The 23925-nt window shown below is 37.1% G+C and overlaps 1 protein-coding gene across 2 annotated transcripts; it reads right to left on the bottom strand.

The window, feature by feature from the left end:
* Positions 1-4179: 4179 nt before the first annotated feature.
* LOC121422160 lies at positions 4180-23100 on the bottom strand. Of its 2 annotated transcripts, none has more exons than XM_041617060.1 (12): positions 22276-23100; positions 16889-17083; positions 16230-16471; positions 13123-13219; positions 11895-12092; positions 11150-11309; positions 10610-10704; positions 10053-10257; positions 8658-8759; positions 7020-7304; positions 6268-6414; positions 4180-4762 (listed from the first exon to the last, which is right to left on the bottom strand). In XM_041617060.1, exons 1-12 carry the CDS (start codon positions 22738-22740, stop codon positions 4518-4520), a joined length of 2436 nt encoding a protein of 811 aa, XP_041472994.1. In that variant the 5' UTR covers positions 22741-23100; the 3' UTR covers positions 4180-4517. The 2 variants fall into 2 exon arrangements, with proteins under 2 accessions (XP_041472994.1, XP_041472993.1); XM_041617059.1 differs by having other exon boundaries at positions 4181-4762; positions 10053-10260; positions 22276-23099.
* Between the last annotated feature and the right edge of the window lie 825 nt (positions 23101-23925).

Raw genomic sequence — 23925 nt, forward strand, 5'->3', positions numbered from 1 at the left:
AAATGACATCCTTTATAAAACATTTTAATTTTGTTTTATCATCCCCGCAAATTAGACCCTAAACACGTAATTTTCCTAGCGAAATAGATACCCTTTTTTCATTATTTTTGTGTTTTTGGCACCCTTATCACGTTACGTACGTAACGTGCCCTATCGTGAAAAAGACATCCTTTTTACGTGTTTTTTTGGTCGCGCATGGTATCCACTCGTCAATGTAAGTGGCCCCTCCGGGGCGTACATATATTATAAACTAGCAGGCTGCATCGTATGCTACGTGAACCAAATGAGCAGATGTGACCGAAACTAACCATTAATGGACTGTTGTTTAACAAAGCTTGATTTGATCGCATGGTTTATAGTAATTTTAATCAAAATATCCTACACTATTATGTATAAGACTTTCATCATTGTATACATGTTGCTTAATCCAGTATATACTTGTATAATTAAGTTTGATTTGATCGCATGGTGTATATTTAACCAAAAAATCCAACACTATTACATAATCATATAAGGCTTTCATCATTGTATACATGTTGTTTAATCCTGTATATACTTGTTTAACAAAGCATGATTTGATCGGATTGTGTGTATTTAAGCAAAATTAAGATCCTACAATTTTAAGACTCCCATCACTGTTAACATGTTGTTTATCCTGTAAATACTTGTTTAACAAAGTTTGATTTGATAGCATAGTGCCAAAACGTCCTACATTATGATATGTATAAGACTTCCACTCACTGTATAAATGTTGTTTTATTGATTTGATCACATATTGTGTGTATCTAACAAAAAATCCTAAGACTTCCATCATTGTATATACATGTTGTTTATCCTGCATATAATTGTTTAAAGGTCAATTCCACCCCAGAAAATTTGTTGATTACAATGGATATAGAAAAATCAAACGAAGATAACACTGAAAATCTCATCAAAACCGAATGTAAAATAAGAAAGTTATGACATTTTTAAGTATTGCTTATTTTTTCACAAAGCATTATATTACACAGACTTCAATAATCTTTTAGTTAATGTTGTTCATATTTTTGTAATGTAGTTAATCATTCGAGAATACATTTTTGTAATATTTTCTCTTTTTGTCATAATAATGATGATAATAATAATAATATGTGTTTACCTTGTTCATTCAAATGTAAGAACGACAACAAAAATATGCTGCCATAAGCAATAAATGTATTCTTTAGCAATCACAGTGTTCATTTTATCTCTCGATGTTATATTTTACATTTTGAATATTTTCTTTTTCCTTTGACTTTGCTCTTTTAAATAAATTTAACATTATTTAGTTTCTTTATGTTGCATATTCTTTAAAACGCTTTACAATTTATGTGTTTACATACGTAGGTCCGTATTCTGAAGTCGGGTTCAGCTTAAACTCAGGTTTAAAGTTGTGGTTTAAGTATGAAAAGCCAATTGTTACAAAAATCACAAACAGTAGATATATATTTCAGCTCATTAGGCTCTCAAATCATTCAAAATTGTCTAGGAAGTATATAAAGATAATTGTCTTCACCATCTGACCATCGTTGAATCAGGAAAGAGCACAACATAAGAAACAGACAAAAATAATAATAATCTTGACACTATTGCCTTCCCATAATTTTAGCACAGGGTTAGACCATGGTCTAAGTTAAACCGACTTCAGAATACGAGCCATTGACTTCCTATTCTGTAATATTAATGATTATTGATCTACAATAAAATATTACAATCAAGAAATAACCTTTGAATATTTATTCGTCATAATTTCATTTTCGGTACTGGTATAGCCCTAGTTATATTCGATTACGTTCAATACGTTGCATATTTTTATATCGTAACTATCGACTGGAAAGAATTACATACACTATTAAAGTAGGTTTGGTCACAAGATCCAATGTATTGTAGGTGAAAGCTTACTTTGGAATATTGTGTTGACTTTATTAATGTACTGTTCAAATAGTTGAAAGATAAGTCCACCCAAAGAAAAGGTTAATTTGTATCAAAAGATAAAATTCCAACAAGCATAACACTGAAAATTTCATCAAAATCGTCAAAAGTTATTTCAAAGTTTCAGTTTCACCTAATTTCACAAAACAGTGGTATGCACATCCTGGTCTGTAAGCAAATGAGGGGACTTATGACGTCACTCACACACTATTTATCTTGTATAATATTATATCAAATATGAACTATTCCAATTTTCTCCCCATGGTCCCATGAAACAACGTTTTATTCTTCCGTTAACATATGAATAACCATTATTTAAACACTTTATGGTTCAGACTCAAGTTGGTCCTTAATGTCAAATCAGTAAAAAATGAAAATTTGTATAATTCAAAAAAAAATGGAATAGTGAGGGACATCATCGACTCTCACTTGCATGTCACTGAGTTGTGCATATAACTGTTTTGTGAAAATCACCGAGACTTTAAAATGTCATATACTTGTTTCTTTTTACATCGGATTTTGATGGAATTTTCAGCATCATGCTTGTTAGATTTTTCTACATTGATTCATATCCACATTTCCTGGAGTGGACTTGACCTTTAGGCCTAATTAGTTGACTTCATTATAGTGAATATAAGGTGACTTCCCACATAGGCGGCGGAAGCGGGGGAACGTGTCCCGGCCCTCCTAAATTTGAGGAGGGGGGACGGCCCCCCCCCCCTAAATTTGTTGTTGATGACCTTTTTTTTTTTTGCTTGTCAATTTATTTTCCTACGTCCCCCTAAAACTTTTGGGTTGAGAACCTTTTTTTTTGCTTGTCGTCCCCTCCTAAAATTTTTCGCTTCCGCCGCCAATGACTTCCCATCAATTAAGTTAATTTCTTTGTACCCTTTCGCCAAGTAAAATTAGTTTCTGCAGGCTTCAATATTGGCATGATTGGTTGTAGAACATAAGCCATTCTGTTTCGTGATTCCATTCTACGCATGATCAGAAGGTCATTGGTACTAAAGTGACATGGCGGTTTAATATTTGATAAGATAAGCACCAACTTTGATGTCTTGATTCTTCATATATTCTTTTAAATTGTGTTTTTCTTTAGATCCACCAAAAAACAACAATACGACCACTATGGCGACTGGTATTTCACAGTTATGGCCAAGTACATTGTTATAATATGCTAATGCATTCATAGTAGAAATGCAGCTAATACCTTCACAGAGTGTTCATTGGTGTGATATTCTAGTCACCTGGTCTATTTAATTTCTTCATCATGCTATGTAAGACATACATTATATCTTGCTTCGAAATTTTCCTATCACAATGAAAGAAATGAAAGGTCATTTGACCTAAATTGCCCATGAAGTAACTACGAAATGATCTATTGGATAAGGACGGCCCAGGAGCATTCTGCAAGGTAGAACTGACGTACTTTAGAATCTTGCTTGGATTTAGTGAAAGGCTCGAGGTTCATAATTTTAAGAAGATAGACTTACCTGACTGATCTAGTTAAAAAAAATCATCATAATGTTACCAAACTCGAAAGATACGATCTGACATAATTATACACAAGTAGCAATCCCTTACTTTATCATGTTTGATTTGAAAAATAGCGAAAACGCGGGATTTAAAACAGTAAACGGATTGCATTGACCTACTATCTAATGCAGGGGCCGCGGAACGGTTTTCAAAGTGGGGGGGGGGGCTGACCATGCTAAAAATCACAATCATATGGTCATTTTTACGTTTTTGTACACGGATTTGGAAAAAAGTGGGGGGGGGCTGAAGCCCCCCCCCCCCCCGGTTCCGCGGCCCCTGTAATGCAATATGCACACACTTCAAGAACAAGTTCCTTTCAAGACTGAGCACTAATTGAAACATGACAAAGTGCATTCCTCTTTCACAACGGTTTAGGTTTTGATACAATGCATGAACAGTTTAATTGAATCACTCTACAAAAGTTTCCTTCAAAACATTTGACATGCGTGATTGAATGGATGAATGAACATGCTGAGTGGATAGTCGTTCCCAGTGATTCATTCTACAATGGTTTACACACATTACATGAACAATAAAATGCAAACTCTTTTTTTTCTCTTATTTTATAAATTCAAAGGAGCTAATCTGCATAATCACTCTCCTCTCAGTGAGACGATCAAGGTGTCAGTCGTTTTGGAGTGGGATTAAATCTTTTGAGAGTGGATTTATAAATACCCCTTTTTTAATGAAAATGGCTAATATTATACAGGGTTGATTGTTTGATTGATTTTATTTCTCATGATAAAAACAATACAAAATATGTACATTAAAACAATAAAAACATACTTATTGAATCAATAATATAGTGTATAGGTATAAGAAATTATAAAACTTATGTTGTAAGAGGAATATGGGAAAAAACAAGCTGCAAGGAGCTTGAAAGCGATTATCCCAGAAGGAGCTAAAGGCGATGTAATGCACTCTCAAGATGTAAATCACACTCTAAAATGACCGCGACCCCTCGTCTCATTCTGATCGAGAGGAGTGTGATCAGAGGGGGCAGATTAGTGTACATTTCAATTTCTATGCCACTAAACTATATCATCGAGCATTTTCTTGAAACGTATCATATCCAATAATGACTTAAAGCCGAATTCCCGTTCCAGTTTGCCAAAGAAGAACTCTGGAGCCTGTGTGGATATCTTCTTTAGTCCCACTAAGTCTTCCCCGTTGTACCCTTGCAGCCAGTTACTAAGGTGGTTGAGGTTGTTGTGACCTAGCCATGCCACAACCTCTTGTGAATTCCATCTCTGCACGAGTTGCAGACAGACAGCTCCTAGAAATTGGAGACAACGAATTCAAGTTTAAATGAAGAAGTTTGAACGATAGACCTGGGCTCCGTAACACAAAGATTTTGGATAAATTGCAAAATATGACAGAACCGCAGTCATTGGCTCCCGGTCAGTATTTTAAACATAGTGCGCATGCAACGATGATCTTCATTGGTCATTGGTATTTAGCGTTGATTGCAAACATTTGCGTTAAGGAGCCCTGGACGCGATTCCACGTAGTGGGGAAGAGCATTTGGTGTTGGCCTTGGTTTTGGTGTTGGAATTTTGATTGCTTCCCTCGATTCAGATTTTGTCAAACTGATCCAGAACACATTGATATCTCAACAATTACTGAGTGACTTTCCTGGACCATGCATCTTCATTATATACAGAAAAAAACTGATCATCCAAGCGTTAACACATACCACATGAATATGGAATCACATTATTTGGGAGAAGATACTATTAAGGCCATAACAGGAATGTGTTTATGAAACACTTTTCACTTAACTTGGGGCATTATGAGGTGTAAATTTTGTGTGAGTTACACGGTACATTTCATATTTTATGTTTTTGGCAGGTTGGCAAATTCTTCCAATCCAAATGCTTATTAGGAAATATAAACTGTTAGGCGTCTTTATCGACGGGATCGATTCACCTCCTCTCGGAAAAGATATCGAGGGAGACACGCTTTCTCTTCCCCCACCCCCCCCCCCCCGCACTCCTACGTCCCTGAGATTACCGCATGTGAACGGAATACGAATAAAGGATCGTCGGCCTAATTATGTTGAGCGGTAAATTGCCAATTCGTCCACTCCCCACATGGTCTGCCTTCATTTAGTCTAATGCCAATCCGTCCATCAACAAATTACGTCTAGCAACCATTGGGTCCAATAACCATTTGATCCAATTGTCACTTTGTCTAATTACCAGTCCGTCTTTTAATTACCATTCGTCTAATAACCAGTTGGCATAATACCCATTTTCTTTTCATTCATTTTGCACTAGACCACATGGTATATGGACTAAATGGCTATTGGACCAACTGGTTATTAGACAGAATCGCATTAGACGAAATGGAAGTAGACGAGTTGGTAATTGAGCGAATTGGAAATAAATCTGTTAAGCATATTGAATCCTGGGGAGCGTTTCATCAAATGAATTGGAACACTCTAAAAACAAGAAATGTTAACTTAACATTTGAAAGGTTTGAGGAGTGACAACATTTTCTAAATGTTGCATTTAACACTTTAAATGGTTCTTTTTATACAAGGTAAGATGTAACATTTGGAAAAGTTGGTCACTCCTCCAACCTTTCTAATGTTGATTTAACATTCCAATTTTTAGAGTGAAGTTAATTATCCGACAATTCCTGTTTTATCTGACAATTACCATAGTAACAATGATCCTCAGCCGATCAAGATGAAGGAAAGTTGTCAAATCTGACATGTCGGAGAGAATGGTTGATGAAACACTCCCCTGATTCCAGTTAATGATTCATACAAATTACCATCTCGACGTATTTGTGGGGACATGATTACTGCTGTCGGAGGCGGACTGTATACGCGATATGGATTAGAGTCCTGGCGAGTCACGATTCGTTCCACCCTCTGCCTCTGGGGGAAGATCGGGGGAGAAGGCGGCGGTAGGGTACGATCTGCGGAAAGATGGTAGATTAATGTCTTTATTGATGTTTTCCCATGGCAACCAATTTGATAAAATATTTCTCAATCTCGGGTGGCTGATTCCGGTTCCTAACATTCATCAACATGGACAATCATTAAACATAGGCATCGTTGACCGAGGAAGAATAATACTGGACTGTGCTCCGTGCCATGCGGAACACCTCCAGAATTTGCTAGTTTTTCTTTTCTACCAAAAATCATGTAGTACTCTATTTTGTTGGGCGTGTTTCCATATAGGGCTTTGGGTTATAATATCACCTCCTTCAAAACAAAAGTTAAGAAATAAATAAAATAATGATAACAGTAAAGAATGTATAAATGAATGAATAGATAATAATAAATAAAGGAAAATTGTCACATATATTTACACCAAGCCCAATGAACGCGCGCTCCGGAGACCATGTACAAACCGAAAGCCTTTACTCCAAGATTTTTCTAGAAGAAACTTTAAGAAAGAGTATTATGAAACTAATTCTTAATGATTTTATATAGTACTTTTGTATCAGATTATGATATAAATAAAATTTGACTAAAAAAAGTCTGGAACTAGACTGTAGAATGCTGTGAGGATACTCACTCTCAGGAACTAAGTATGGGGGCGACATTGGTCGAGCAAGCTTTGGAAGACCAGATGGAATGTACTCATCGTCATCCACGCTCTGATCTTCTGTAGATAGAGTGCGCCCTCTGTCGGCCAGTTCTCGGACAAGAAGTCCCATATTGTCCTGCACCAGTTCCAATGTGCTCATCTGGATGTAGAACTTGTTTCCCAACATGGCGCCCAGCCAGCCGTTTGGATCGTAGCCGGTTTGCATCTTGAGAGGAATGATCGGCTTGCGTAGTTTGTACGTGTATTCTGCCTCTGTTTAGTTTAGAATATATAAATTACTATAAATTACGACACATGATTCATTATAGTTTCCTTTGGTCACTCAATGCGCAAGTGTATAGCACAGACCTACAGATCAAAGCAGCTAGGTTTGATATCTGCAAGTCAGTTTATGCCCCGATCGAGGTGTTTCGTGAGCCTCTATGAATGTCTCACTCATTTTGGCCCCTATTTCAAACTGGGTACAGGAATCCACGCTGGAAATGAGACAAGTTCATATAATCTTATAATAATCATATAATCCATTTCACAAATTTCTAGTTTTGTAAAATAAAAGAATAGAAAAAAAATCAGTTTTCATAAAGTAAGCCTTTATAAGATTGCGAGTCCTTATCTTGCGAGGGAGTGAAAATAGGCCTAAACGTTGGTATATACAAGAATTACACATAGCATTATAATAAGACTGTAGGATATAATCGCGTGCGCGCACACCCCCTTCAGACACAATCCCCTCATATATCCTATTAACACGCACCTAATCCCACACCCCTCTCACATCCACACACACACACACAAGCTTCGACCATAAATCCCCATACGTATGCACAAACCCTGATTTCAACAAATTGGACAATCGCACACACACGCACACACACCCACAACATATTGGACATGCACACAAACACGCACACACACTCGCAGTTTTACTTCCAATGACCCGTATCATACACACGCTTAGATCTCTGTGGTTAATTTTCCAACTCTTGGTAATACACACCCTACATCTCACACAAATCGGACATGCACACATCAGATCGATGCCCATGGCACACATGCACGCACACACACATGCACAAGAATCTGATTACACACATTTTATTTGCTTCCTTGTAACTTTTCCCCGTTTTCCACAATCTCTCAATAACACACACATACCCAACACACTCACAATAATCTAAGATGCAGATACAAGCACACACCCACACACAAACACACCCAACGTGATCATTACTATCGAGTAACTGATTATTCTCATGTTCTCTGCTTCCTCTTCTTGCCCCAGTTCTCTTTTTTCATGTCTTTTCTTTTCTTAATATTTTTCTTCAAAGGGGCATTTTGGGGTATCTTACGTACAATCTAAGTATCTTACAAGTTTAGTGATTTCAGAGAACTACAGACTACAATATTCTATAATGTTCAGGCAAACGAAGCTTAACGATTTGTTGTTTAAAAATAATACAGATATTTCCATATCTTGTTTCATCATGACTGCTTTTAGGGCACACACGTATAATCCAGAAACGGATTGGGAAGACATGCAATTTTAGGACACTTAAGAAAGAAAAACTCAAGAGCTTTAAATAAATCAATGAAAGCTAGGCGCACCAGTTCGACAAGCTGGGCTATCCTTGTACTTCTCTGAAAAGCAGATGATGACGACACAGGCCTCTTCCACTGCATTCGCCATTGCTTCTAAAGTTGAACCCCCTGGAGGTAAATGGCACACAAAAATTTAATGGCATTAGTTGTACAATAGTCATAATAGGTTGTTTTTGCATTTTTCAACGGGGACGGATTCTGCAACGTGGAATTGCAAGTCAAATTACAGCTGACAACTGAGAGGTATGTCTTTGTCGAAAATTGGTGAACCTTTACAGCTGTTCTCTTTACGATTCTGACCGAACGTAAACTTGCGAATATGTCGGCTGTCCAAAGTCAAGGATGACACTGCGGTTTTGATTTACCGATTTTCGACAAAGCCTGCTTTGCCATGAGGAGGTTTTGACAGTAGATTAGCTGCGTTCCAGAAGGCGTCTACATAGTTGTTGCAAAAACTCCCTCATAATGAATAAAAGCAATAACATAATGCATTTATGAAGTGCCGATCATCTGATGGCCCATTCAATGCACACAATGAAATCATGAATAACGTAATAGTAGAATCAATTCTAATTAGTGTTCAAATAAATAGATAAGATACAGAAATATTATGAATTCCAAAGAATTACAAGATATTTTGGAAAATTTGAATGGTTGTGGTACACGAGTCGATGATGTCACTCACTCACTATTTCTTTTGTTTTATATTGTTTGAATTATACAATATTTAAATTCCTACGAATTTGACGATTAGGACCTCCTTGCCTGAAGCACAAAATGTTAAAATAATGGAATTCCACATGTTCAGGGAGGAATGAAACTTCATTTCACATGACAATGACGAGAAAATAAAAATATTTCATATAATAAAATACAAAAGAAATAGTGAGTGAGTGATGTCATCAGTTCCTCATTTGCATACCGACCGAGATGTTCATATAATTGTTTTGTGAAATGAAGCGAAACTTTAAAATGCCATAACTTTCTTATTTTACATCCGATTTTGATGAAATTTTCAGTGTTATGCTTATTGAACTTTTCTCTTTTTATTCAAATAAAGTTTTTGTTGGGGTGGACTTGTCCTTTAATAAAAACTTTTTAAGATAACAAATTCGCAATAACAGTTAAAAGCAACTAAAATCCTTTAATTTGACTGGCTGATTAGTTTGAAACCATTAGCCTTTATGAAACTGGATTATCCAATGAAGAGAAATAGCAAAAGGAAGGACGAATATCGGGAGGTAAAGAAGATTAGAAACAAAGAGGAAAAGGTTGATAGAGAGAAGAAACAAATACATCAGAATTTAGAGTTAAAGGCTTACATAATTATGAAAGGATATTACTTAATTTCCCTCTTTAACAGGAAATATAGTAGGCTTTATCACAATAGCAATCATTTACCCATTCTTTCCACATCCAACCAGACATTGAATCCAAGAGCACTCAGAACGTCTTTGACCTTTAGTATCTGTTTCTGGACATCCCATTGGTAGCTGAGCATCACGTGGGGTGTTTTCTTCTTGGCTATCTTGCGTTCTGTTTCCGGGTCAGCGGAAGCACCGTCATCAGCACCTTTCACTTCCGGTTTATCATCTTTGTCTTCCTTCTTCTTTGGATTGCATAGCAAATGGAATGCGTGCCAAATTTAGAAAAGAGGTATTTCATTGCACCTTCAGTACTTATTCAGCATGGTTTTAAAACACGAACTACTCAGAAATAGAGGAGTCTCCCTTATAAAAAAATCTTAGACTAAGAATGGATGCTATTTCAATAAATTTCTACTCTCAAGATGAAGTTTGATAAAACGGTCATTTCCATTAATAATTTCTAAAATGAAAAGTACATTTCAAATAATCATGTTTACTTTATCGCTCCAATCCTATGTCGAAACTGGACATCGTAATAGCCCCACCCCTCCACGTACCACATTAGCTGGATGTTTATTTCACTCTATGTACCTTTTCTGTTTTAGGAATGACTTGATCGTGTAGATTCCATAAGATTGCCTGACAGATTCGGGTGAAGTCATCAATTCCCATGCAAGCCTTTATGTCTGAAAAAAATTAAAATGATTCGAAACAAAATGCATTTTGGTCAAGGAGAGATTTTGCTGTTTTGTAGCAATTTCTAACTTTCTAACTACGTCTGAACAGATTTGTATGTTTGAAATCTTTGCCTCCCAACGCAGAGCGCATTCATAAACTTAGAAAATGTATTGTCAAATCCCTTTCACGACAAATAACAACCAAGAAGTCTTGGTCGAAAATTGGTGAATCAAAACGGCAGTTTCGCCCTGAAGTCTACACAAACGACATATTTGCAATTTTTTATCAGCTCAAAAAATTTGGACGAAACTGATGTTGCGGTTCAAAATTTTTCGACAAAGACTTCTTATAGCTATTCATTGTCAATTGACAGACATTTTCAATATATTTACTGTGTTCTTAAATGCGTCGCGGTACGAAAACAACGTTTTACCATCGAAAGGGCAAACTTACTGTCGATGCAGCTTTCCTCATTCAAAATGGCGTCATTGTTCTTTGAAGAGAAAGAAAGAACCCATACGGCGTTGAGGGCGGTGTTGCGTTCCTCTCGAGAATTCTTCTCATCCATCAATGCCACAAGGTGTGGAAGGACTCCAGCTTCAATGAATTTATCCTGAAATTCGAGAGAAAGTATACATATCCTCAATTCTTGGATGTTATCACGATATGTTAGTTTAGTACAGTAGTAATATAGTAGCCATTGTGGTGGTGGTGGTAGCAGTAGTAGTAGCAGTAGTAGTAGTAGTAGTAGTAGTAGTAGTAGTAGTCGTAGTAGTAGTAGTAGTAGCAGTAGTAGTAGAAGAAGAAGTATGATATAATATAACAAGAAGTATTAGTTGTAGTAGTAGTAGTATGGTAGTAGTAAAAGTAGTAGTAGTAGTAGTAGTAGTAGTAGTAGTAGTAGTAGTAGTAGTAGTAGTAGTAGTAGTAGTAGTATGTGGTGGTGGTAAAAGTATTAGTAGTGGTAGCAGCAGAAGTAGTAGTATAGTAGTAGAAGTATAGTAGTAGTAGCAGCAGCAAAAAAACAACATTGTGGCAGCATTAGTACGTATCAGCATCAGTTGTTGTTCTTGTTGTAATTTTGCCAACTATTTGAATATTTTTTATCTGAATATTCATTGATCCATTTTTTGTTGCATTCCTGTATTTATCTACAACTGGTATAATTATTGATAACTTTCAGCATCATCGCCATCACCTTATTGCTGTCGTTGGCGGCGACTCTCTGCACAGCCTCTACGACCTCTACGGCGTAAAAGTTGTAGTGAGCCGAGTAGTGCGACGGTTCCTCCAGGGTCCTACGAAGGACCTTGACGATGAACTCGATGTTGAGAGTCTCCGTGTTGAGATCGGCGTTCTCCTCCTCAGTCACGATGTAGGCCAGTATGAAAAGTGCCTGATCAAAATGAATAAAGAAAAAAAGATGTCTTCAACAAAAATGGTTCAAAGAAAAAGTGCACCCTGAGGAAGTTGCTTTAATAAGCAGAAAATGCCCAATGCCTGTTTTTTTTTAAGAATGCGCCTTTAGGTAATTGGATTCTTCAAATGAGTTGGTCAAATCACCGTCATCACGTCAACCTGGCTGACCGGGCCTACAATGAATCCTTTCAAATGGCTCCATCATAAGGCCCGCGCGCGGTCACATCGCCCGAACTTTGTTGGAGCGTTCCTTGAACGGTAGGTAGAGGGGGCCGAATTTCGACAACACCGCGCACAAAATGGGGGGGGGGATCGAAAACGCGTGCATTGCCTTAGCGCTGCACCTTTGAAGCTGGCGTTGCTTTAGCGTTGGTTAAACGGTGACGCGAGCGTTGATAGAGCGGTGTACTGCGCATGTCGGCGTTGGGTCGGCGGGGGTTTAAAGTTGGTTTAGCGTTGTGGCCCAGTGGATTAGTCTTCTGACTTTGAAACAGCCCTGCCATGGTGTAATTTCCTTCTGCAAGAAATTTATCAACATTTTGCTGCACTCAACCCAGGTGAGCTGAATGGGTACCCGGTGGGGGACAAAAATCCTTGAATGCTTGAGCGCCAAGGCAGCCCAGCTAAAGCTGGGTAATAATGATAGCAGGGCCCGCTGGGAGAACAGAAGTGGTTTCCCTGGGTACACTATTATTATTATTATCATAGCATTACCAGCAGTTTTCTCTCATCTTTTGTTCTGTCTTTTTCCTTACACCCATTGAGACCTTTGTAAGGTGAAATGCACTATATAAAAAATTTTCTATCATTATTATTATCATCATCATCATTTCTATTATGATTTATTTATTTCCAAATAAATCTCAAGTTAGACTCCATTATTTTAACGTTGTGCTTAACTGTAGATATTTCAAAGATTTAACAAATAAGTTATTACATAACTGAATAGATCAATAGATCATTAAATAAATGAAGAGTTTAATAAATGAATGAAGAAATATTTAAACCTTTGCTCGTAAGATATAGAATCGGCAATTCAGGAATGGTTCGAAAAACGCCGAAGCCCTGCTCATGCGAAAAACACGTCTGTTGTCGGGATGGTTCCTGAAAAATTAAAATAAAAAAAAGAAAAAAATAAAAAGAAGTTTCATAAATAATGTAGACTAACGTTATCATTAAATAAAAAAGGACGAAATTTGTCAAAAAATTTGAGTCCCAACAAGTTATTGGTCAAAGTCTTTCAAATTTAACAAGGATTTTAACAGAATTTCAAGAGCATTTATTCTTGTCACTTAAAGACCTGGCAGAAAAAGACGAAGGACGACCGTGTCGTATAACATGCCATATTAGCAGAGCTGCCAACCTGAAAAAAAACATTTCAGTATTTCTAAAGCCGAAATCAGTATTTCGGTGAGGAAATCAGTATTTTCAAAAAATACGTTAGGACAAGACATAAAGCTGAAACTTTAGAAATCAGTGTTTTACATGAAACTATCAGTATTCTTCTCTTTTTTCAGTACTAAATATTGAAAATCAGTACTACTTGGCAGCTCTGTATTAGCGTTCTAGCCAACAATTTTGGGGGAGACATTTAGTGCGTCTATGGTGAAAAAATTCTAAATTTCATGATAATAAATAAAATGCAAGGGCCGCGGAATAGTTTTGAGGGGGGGGGGGCTGACCATGCCAAAATCATAATCAGACGGTCATTTTTACGTTTTTGTACACGGTTTTGAAAAAAGTGCAATTGTGAACACCCCTTAGTTCACAAATTAGTGATCCTTTCTTGCGTACGTGGTGTTCATCGAGATCTTGATTTGGCTCTTATGAAAGTATCACCATTCGTTCGTAAAGTCGATCTTAACAGGGTCGTGTGTGGTCCAGTGGTTAGAGCACTGGACTCATAATCGCAAGTTTGTGAGTTCGAATCCCTACTCTAGCTGCCATTGTCTCCACTTTGATAAAAAGGCCCAAGAATAATATACGTCTACGTTAATCAGTATAGTGGCCTCTAAGGTCAACCACTATGACTGATTAACATAGACGTAAAATGTTTCCTAGGTATACCGGCTTGGCTTTTACCAGCAAAAATGCTGTCCTGCAGAGTGCCTACGGGAGTTACAATAAGCAGAAATTTACGAGCAGCTTTGCCAAACCAGGTAGAGGAAAGCGGGGTAAGTTGTGACACTTTTTGCATTTTACATGTTGAAATTGATATGACTAATGATAGTAGTAAGTACCTTAATTGCTTTTAAATCTAATACTTAGGAAATATTTTTCACCTATATACCCCTATATAACTTTCTACCCCCACGCTGAAAGTCATTGTGACCTATATGACCCATTAAAAAAACTACGTCATATGGCTAAACTTGCTTCATCTGTGGGGTAGATTCCCAGATTCCTGGGACACGTCTGAATAATGATTCTGATACCTTTGCTATTTTTTTTTTGTTCCTCCCTTGGAAACCTTGATTTTGAGTGGTTCATCACGGTGCTTAGCCCTGTTACCATGATGATGGACAACAATGATACCATGGTTCGTCGAAAGTCATTAGCGTATTTTTTATACCCCTTTCATGAGCCCATCCTCCAATTATCCGCGTAAGAGTAATGCGGATAATTCAATAAAAAATGCATTCACAAACTCCGAAAATAATCCGCACTATTTTTTTACGAGCGCCCGCGACCTGAAAAAGGTGGATAATTGTCATGGCAACTGCACACGCCCCCTCCAATTGGGTTGCGTGAAAAAGGTGACCTTGTGACCGCACCATGGCAATTATCCGCATTACTTTGGAAATGCGTTCATGAAGTCAAAATCTGGTCCCGATGCTGCTATTATGCGGATAATTGCAACATCGAAATAATGCGGATAACTCTCACTGGTCCTGCTCCGATTTTACGACATGCAAATTATGCGGATATTTTCCGCATATTTGGGATTATGAAAGGGGTATTTGAGTCCACTTCGTAGACGTTTTATGCAACGTTCAGAAACTATCGAAGAAGCTCGTCACATTACAGATTAGAGGTCATAGTCGAAAGTTGATGGACCGGGAAAGCACATCGTCTTAAGATCAAGATTCGGACCGGACAAAAGAGGGCAATTACCCGGGGGGCCACTTCCATTCACGAGTATACCATGTATACCATGCGCGACCATGGGGTCTCGAAAAGCACCCTAAACACGTAATTTCCATTTTCTGAAAATGCACCCCTTAACAAGTATTGGCGTTTGAAACCCTACCCTTAACAAGTATTGGAAACAAAACGATACTCTTGGCAAATGTTCCCTGAAATGAACCCCTAAACAAGTAAAGGAATGTTTTATTGTTACGGATCCTTCGGTCGTCGGCTTTACCTATTTGGTTTAGCACGACCCCACCTTCTACACCTCGCGCAAATCGGACCCTAAACACAAAGTGTTGGGGCAAAAAAGACATCCTTTATAAAACATTCTATCTTTGTTTTATCATCCCCGCAAATTCGACTCTAAATACGTAATTTTCCTAGCGAAACAAATACCCTTTTTTCATTATTTTTGTGTTTTTGACACCCTTATCACGTTGCGTACGTAACGTGCCCTATCATGAAAAAGACATCCTTTTTTACGTTTTTTTGGTCGCGCATGGTATCCACTCGTCAATGTAAGTGCCCCCCCCCCTGGGGCAAATATTATGTTGTTTGTCCAGAGTCCAGGACGACACTGTTGTTTTGTGTAACCGATTTTTGACAAAGGCTGCTTTGTTATGAAAGGCTTTTGACAAAAGATTCCCTGCGTTAGAGAAAGCGTCTGTAAAGTGATTGCTAAATTGGGTGATTTCAAGTTCAGTGTTGACCTTTTGGAGTTGGTGTTAGGTCAATTTTAATTCACACGATCATAACATCCAACATAGAATGAAGATGGTTCCGAAAAGTCACCCACTAATTGTTGAGATGTCAATAATGTGATCTGGATCAGTTTTACAAACTCTGAATAAGTTTTGGAGCTAGGGGAAGCAATCCAAATTTCAACACCAACACCAACGCCAACACCGGACTTGAAATCACCCATTATGGATTTATGAAGCGTTCCGTAGAGGCCGATATAAAGTTAGTAGCATAGTCCTACCTGATGCAATTGTAAAACAAGGTGAAGATCTTCTTAAGCAGTTCCCTTCTCGACATCCACTTCAGTTCCTCGTCATCGCGATTGAGAGCCTCGACTTCAAAGAATGAATCGCGTATGAGTTCGAGGAGGAGCGGAACGGCAACCTTGCCCATCTTACGGCAGAGTTCCACGCCATTCTCTGTGAAGCGTTGGGCCGCGTCGACGAGGAGGTTGAAACCAATGTATAAACCCGGATGTTCGAGCTGTAGACACAACAAAGATAAATCAATTCGTGTACACATTAGCCAATTTCATCTCTTAATTTGGCAGCTTTAAAGTACATCTACTAGAGTGTCGAGAAGGTGAGATACTTTATCTTAATTGCCATGTTAGATATTATTATGTCAACAGATTCCATAATATATTATATAACAAAATAATGCTGAAGATAATGCTTTCATTGCCAATAAAGTTTTTATTCTTCACTCGAATTTTCGACGGTCCTCCGTCTTCTTCAGGAGTATATACTTTTCTCGGGAAAATGGGTTCATACTCAGAAAAGGGATTATCAAAATAGCAAAGGTAGAGGTATATAGGGATCCGACCGACTCGGACAAAAATGAAGAAAAAAATATCCATGAGATTTTTCATTATTAGCCCTATTTTAGGGTAGATCTTACCTGATCATTGATATATTTGCCTGAAAATAAGACGCCTTCGATGAATTTGGTAAAGATTTCGTCGAACCCCGCTTCGGTGAAGAATAGGACACACCTTTCATCCCGCAGATTGCTCAATTCACAAAGGAGTAGCAGAGTGTCCAAACTTTCTACTGATCCAGACTTCAGGCTTTCCAGTGTCTCCGCCTGGATACTCTTTGTATTCAGGTAAAATGGTAAAGAAAAAAAAAACATTCAACAGGGCGATTACATGCTAGAAAAATCTGTTTAACCTGCATGCTGTTCAAATATTGCTTTGTGGTAATATCAAAGTACTACTGGGTAGACAACAAAACTGACAACTAACAAAATATGATGTCCATAGGTGAGAGCTTTAAATGTTGCGTGTCGTGGGGGACGTTTCTGCGTCTCGTACGACACACAACATTTTCACCTATAATTTACCTATAATATTTTTTTTGTGTGTTGTTTATTAGTTTTTCACATGACTACCCACTATAGCTGTATCATTGAAAAAAAAATACTTTATTGCCCAAGCATTCGGCTAGTAAACTAGAAATTGTTGTCAGAACATCCTGTACGACACGTATGGAATCGCCGAACAAGTTGTTTTTATCATTCATTTTGAGCGTTTCCAGAAAGGAATTCCGAGATTAAAATATCACGCAAAATGGGCTCGTGTATAAGCGACAATATCAGTTTTGCCGAGAATTGCATGCATGGTCGATCATAATTATTGTAAAATGCTATCGGCATCTAGAACTCAAACCTGATCTTGAAAGGGTACTAGCTATCCAGGAGGGGGGGGGGCGGGGGCAGTCAAATATATTGCTGTACACACGCTTGACCCAAAAATTGCATTTAAAGGGGTGTCTTTTTTCAGTTTTGGACGCGGGCTGCGCGTGCCCTCGTTAAGGGTATAAAAAACACCGATTTTCTGGGAAAAAAAAGAGGGGGTTAGTTTTGAAAGACTGGTCAATGGTCTCAATCGCAGGGTCAAACGTGTTTAGGGTATGTTTTTCCCCCAAAGCTTTTCCCCGGGGTCATATTCTGGCGACAACTTGCTTAAAAGGCCAAAATATGTAAATAAAACCCGCGAAAAACTTGTTTAGGGGGGTATTTTGCACCTAGAGAAAAACTCGTTTAGGGGGTGTTTGGAAATGATTTGGCCATGCGTGTGTACAGCATTATTTGACTGGCCCCCGGGCTAGCTTCATATGCGCTGAAAATAATCATATCTCAATAAAGCAAGAGTAACTTTCCTTAGAGCAAAACGGTAAAAAAAAACTATCAAAGCCTGATGATAAATAACAAAGGTACTGAATTGTAAAATATAGCAACAGTGGCGTAACTACGGCTGGCCAAAAAAAGGGGGAAAGGGGGAGGAGAAAAAGAGGAAGAAAGGAAGAGAAACGTAGTGGGGAAAGAAGAAATTAGTGTACATTATCGTTATGTTACATTACATAAGAAGCATTTTTCATAACTTTATGAAACATTATTTGTTCAGGGCCTATGTCGTCATTGTTCCTGGTGCTCGCATAGACTGTTTAACGAGATATATAATCCTTTCCTACTAAAATCTCCCGTTTTTAAATAAAAATACACCAAAGATATTTCCTCGCAATTCGATCATTGTTTTATGTAGTGACATTTGCTTCTTTTTCATGACTACTTAAAGTGATTGCCCTATTTTGAGGTCTTAATATAAAACAGTTCCTGTCCGTGCTAACGTTCGCATTAGTTGATTGGTGAGATGCCTGCTCAGTCCTTAAAGGGGAAGTTCACCCTGACAAAAAGTTTATTGTAAAAATAGTAGAAAAAAATAATAAAAATACTGCTGAAGGTTTGAGAAAAATTCTTCAAAGAATGAAAAAGTTATTAGAATTTCAATTACTTGATTTGTGACGTCATATGCGAGCTGCATTCCAAGCGGCGAATGGTAAAAAATCAATGAAATGTCATTTTCTCAGAAAATTGAAAATGGTTTTCACTGTACCTTTTGTATATCAATAGACAAATCATTTCAAACCCGATCATGAATAGAAAACAAAATTAAGTCAACCGGAACCATAAAAAAATTGAAATTCATGCATTTTATATTACATAACATATGGGGCAGCTGCTCGTTTATGACGTCACAAATACAAAACTTTGAACTCTAAAAACTTTTTTAATCTTCAACGGATTCTCCTCAAACCTTCACCAATATTTGTTATTATTTTTTCTGCTATTTTTACAACAATGTTTTTCTTCAGGGTAAACTTCCCCTTTAAAATGTCAATTTTTTTCTGATTTGAAATTAAAAAAATTCAGCTCGCGCTCTCATTATATGACTAGCGAGATGCATATGAGAATCATGATCTCAAAAAAGTGCTTCATGTGTTTAGATGTAATTCTAAAAAAAATCAGCAAAGGATGGCACTATCATTGGATGACTTTGCTGAGATATCTATACTCTTAATGGAATCCTAAAATATAGTCCTCAAAATGTCCCTGTTTGGGGTCAATATGTACAAAAATTCAGCTCGCGCTTTGTGCTCGCATTGTTTGTTTAACGAGACAGGTGCGTATAATTACAAAAATATGCTTATAATGTCCCTTTTTAGGTCCGAATATCAAAATTTTCAGCTCGCGCTTCGCGCTCGCATTATTTAATCAGTGAGATACATATCCGTTAATGGCACTGCATGTCCTTAAAATGTCTCTATTAGGTCAGTATACTTGGCAACTGAGCGCGCTTCGCGCGCTCCCTAAGAGACTCAATTTTTTTGCTGGTGCCTCCCCCCATTCCGTGACCCACGGTGCGCCACTGTATAGCAATTAAAAGAGATATATTTTGCACATCGTCATGAAAATTCATCAGGTGGGCTGACGATGTCGTACCCACTTTCTTTCTCAGTACTTGATTGAAACCCAGAAATCATGTTCCTTCCCAGAAGGAAAAAAAAACAGACCAGTAATTTTTTTTACTCGTTTCCAGTATAATTTTACTGGTTTCCATTATACTTTTACTGGGCCAGTTGATTTTTAACTGGACCAGTAAAAAATCAACTGGAGACCAGTTCAAACAATTGCATTCCAGTTGAAGCAAAGTAGTAATACCGGTTAAAATGTTTTTCATCAAACTGGTGTTACTGGTCCAATAAACGGTTTCCAGTAGATTTTTAGTGGTTTCCAATTTATGTTTACTGGGCCAGTTGATTTTTAACTGGGCCAGTTGATTTTTAACTGGACCAGTAAATATCAACTGGAGACCAGTTCAAACATTTGCATTCCAGTTGAGGTATAGTATTAATACCAGTTAAATTGTTTTTCATCAAACTGGTGTTAGTGGTCCAATAAATGACTTTATTTCAAGCCGGGATTTGAAGTCAGATAATTTGACGAATTATGGAAAATGAATCTTGCAATTCAGAGAAAGTTATTATCGTTATCATTGTTATCATCATTCTTATAATTATCATTATTATTATTATAATTATTATTGTTATGATCATTGTTATCATTCTTATTACTGCTATCATTGCTATTGATATTGTAATTATTATTATTATTGTCATACTTATCATGTATTAACACTATCATTAAAATAATTATTTCCTTTAATTGTGATTAAGATAAAAGCAAGATATATTCCTCTGATAAAGTCAACTGGTCTAAAGTAATGCATTGTTTGAAATTGTACTAGTCAGGACCAGTAATAACAGTAATTCGCCATTTAAAATATATCCATTTAATTCTTTTCAATTTCAAGTACCACACTTTTTGTTTAGTGAAAACCATAGATATTATAGATTGTAATTACAACAGATTCAAAGATAGTACACCAAATTACATCAAATAAAAATACATATGTTTGAAGATCTTCCATATATACATATATGTATACATATGTATATATATATTTATATATATATATAAATATATACATATGAAAGTCTGTATTTTATCTTTGTTTAGTGAAAACCATAAATATTATAGATTGTAATTACAACAGATTCAAAGAGAGTACACCAAATTACATCAAATAAAAATACATATGTTTGAAGATCTTCCATATATACATATATGTATACATATGTATATATTTATATATATATATATATTTATATATATATATATATATATACATATGAAAGTCTGTATTTTATCAATGCCCTTTATATTGGTATTAATACACATATATAACACTGCTTCTGCACTGTTAGAAAATTTTTCCTTAAAATAAAAGAAGTTCCTGCAGCAGAGTCTCGAGATCATCTGTAATCTTATTGAATTGCGTAATCTTACAGGAATTTGGAATTTGGTGTATGGAATCTTACAAATTTCCTTGAATAAAACACCCTTTTCCCCTTTTTTTAACAGACCTGTTATGTTAAATTGCAGAAAAATTCCTGTTTTATGAATTTACAGAATGATTCTGTTATTGCTTTTTGCAAAATCTTCTGTTTATTTTCTGTAAAATCACGTTTTTTTAACAGTATCGTAACAGTGTGTTGGCATGACAATAGTTAGTGCAAATGCTAATTAATTTGTATCTAATTAAGTTCATTCCAACTGGAAGTTCGAATCAGGATCCAGTTTGAAACATATTGGTTTCAACTGGTTCCAGTTGAAACCAGTTGCCTTCAATTGGTTTCAACTGGAACAAATTGAAACCAGTTGCCTCCAATTGGATTCAACTGGTTTTAATAGGGAAATTGGAAGTGGAACCAATTAAAACCAGTTGCCAAATAGTTGCCTAATTAGTTTCAACTGGAATCAATTGAACCAATTGCCAACTGGTTCCAGTTGCCCAATTGGTTTTAACTTGAACCAATTGACAACTGGTTTTCAATTGCATGGAACCAGTTGTTCCAATTTACCTATTGAAACCAGTTGACCAACTGGTTTCAACTGGTTTTGCTCTAATTGGTTTTAATTGGTCCTGGGTATGAAGACCAGTAACAAACACCAGAAACAAGACCAGTATACAATAATTCTAAGACCAATTCCAGTAATTCAAGACCAGTTTATTTTTTGACGATTTTTAACTGGACCAGTATACAATTTTATCTGGACTAGTATGACCAGTTAGACCAGTAAACCGATGTTCCAATTTCCAGAGTTACCAGTTAAAATTCTACTGGCCTAACTGGTCCAGTGGAACTGGTTTTTCCTTCTGGGTTTATGATAAGTTAAGGCAATTATGAATACCTAATCATTATGCGTATACTTGCATGGGTGAAAAAATGAATGCTTATTTAATTTACGTGTATGATAAAATATATATTTTAAAAAACCTATAGGGGATCGATGCGACATCATCAATTTAACTGTTTCACTGAAATAGGATCTTTAAAATGCCCAATAAGGAATGCTGAAGATCTAGGCCTACTCATACTTACCTCAATGTCTTCAATGTTGACCTTCCCAGTGCCACTGAAACTTCGGCCTTCTTCGGTAGATCTCCGTAAGTACTCGTGGAATTCCTTGAGCTCGTCCTTCGTGAAGCGAGTGATATCCGGATGCCCATTTTCGTGGATTCGGTCCAGTGGTTTGAATTTATCCGGTCTCGGATCCGGAATACTCGGGTTAGGGGCATAAACACGGGTTTCGACATTGACCTGATGTGCAGTGCCACCTGGAGTCATAACAGTCTCCCGCACCGGATCGGGTCGAACAGCGCTCTCCACTTGGTAATCATAGAAAGGTTCGGTTATCCGGGCTGGTCCTGTGGCTCCGAACCTCGAAGGCGGACCACCATACTGATAAACGGGATTGATGGCCGGTCGGATAGGTTGCACCGTTTCAACAATTGTTCTTGGGTAAGGAGCAACGGTCTCCTGGACAATGCGAGGAATTCCGCTCATGATCGAGTCTTTATTAAACGCACAAAATATCTGCACATTAAACAAACATAAATTAAATCCTCGAGAACGGTTAGGTCGTATATTGAGCCTGTATCCGCGTTGCTGATACGTAGACACACTTCGTCGATTTATGTTTATTAAGTGCACCTTTCTTTTTTCTCCCTTTTTTTACTATACAGAAACTGTTTACGCGATGATTACAGCAGCTACAGCTATACAGCACTGGTCAAGTTTAATGAACTATCTCTGATAGCTATACATGGAAGAATGACCCCTATATAGCTGTGATCCAGGCCTGTGAAATGGCTATCTAGCTACTTCCTGGACACTTGTGCCACCGTTTCCTGTACGCCTTCAGGAAACGCATGCAGTTTTGACAACGTTCGGGCCCCTCTCCCGGGCTTCTCTCAATTGCAGTAATTTGAGTAAACACCCGTCAATACAGAAGAGAATATATATTATATCCCGCATAGTTCACACCTGACATTACAATATGACACGTAAACAATAGTTTATATGGCCTTCACGTACCATGCATGCATACATGGTTCACTAATCTTTACAAACAAGTTTGAAATTTTAACAAATTCGTTCTTTTAAAGGAGATTGAAACCATTGGAACAAGATAGCTTGTGTGAAAACAGAAAAATCAAAGAAACAGATCAACAAAAGTTTGAGAAAAATCGGACAAATAATGAGAAAGTTATGAGCATTTGAATATTGCGATCACTAATGCTATGGAGATAGCAAAGTGGCAATGCGACAAAGATGTGTGAAGTCACTGATGAACAACTCTCCCCATTACTTTAGTATATATTTCACTCGAATTGCCTCTTTTATCACATCTATCCATAGATCATGTGTTCTTTCTACATGAGGGCATGTAATACATATTTTTTAAGAATACACCATGGATAAAGAGGTTGCATCATCATAAGAAAAAGCAAAAAGAGACATTTTAAGGGTATTTTATAGTCCACCAAAGGGAAAGTTGTTCATCAGTGACATCACACATCCTTGTCGCATTGCTAATGGGAGGATCTCCATAGCATTAGTGATTGCAATATTCAAATGCTCAAAACTTTCTCATTATTTGTCCGATTTTTCTCAAACTTTTTTTATTCTTATTCTTTGATTTTTCTGTTTCTACACAAGCCTATTTGTTCCAAAGGTTTCATTCCCCTT

This window comes from Lytechinus variegatus, chromosome 9, assembly GCF_018143015.1.
Source record: "Lytechinus variegatus isolate NC3 chromosome 9, Lvar_3.0, whole genome shotgun sequence".
Classification (NCBI taxonomy): Eukaryota; Metazoa; Echinodermata; class Echinoidea; order Temnopleuroida; family Toxopneustidae; genus Lytechinus; species Lytechinus variegatus.

What these genes read in the sequence shown, in the direction of transcription:
- LOC121422160 (XM_041617059.1), bottom strand. Translation starts at nt 22,740, where the DNA reads ATGAGCGGAATTCCTCGCATTGTCCAGGAGACCGTTGCTCCTTACCCA. An exon ending in TTGTTTTACAATTGCATCAG is followed by an intron (nt 13,220 to 16,229) that starts GTAGGACTATGC and finishes TTAATTTTTCAG; the next exon opens with GAACCATCCCGACAACAGAC. An exon ending in TGAGGAAAGCTGCATCGACA is followed by an intron (nt 10,705 to 11,149) that starts GTAAGTTTGCCC and finishes AATTTTTTTCAG; the next exon opens with ACATAAAGGCTTGCATGGGA.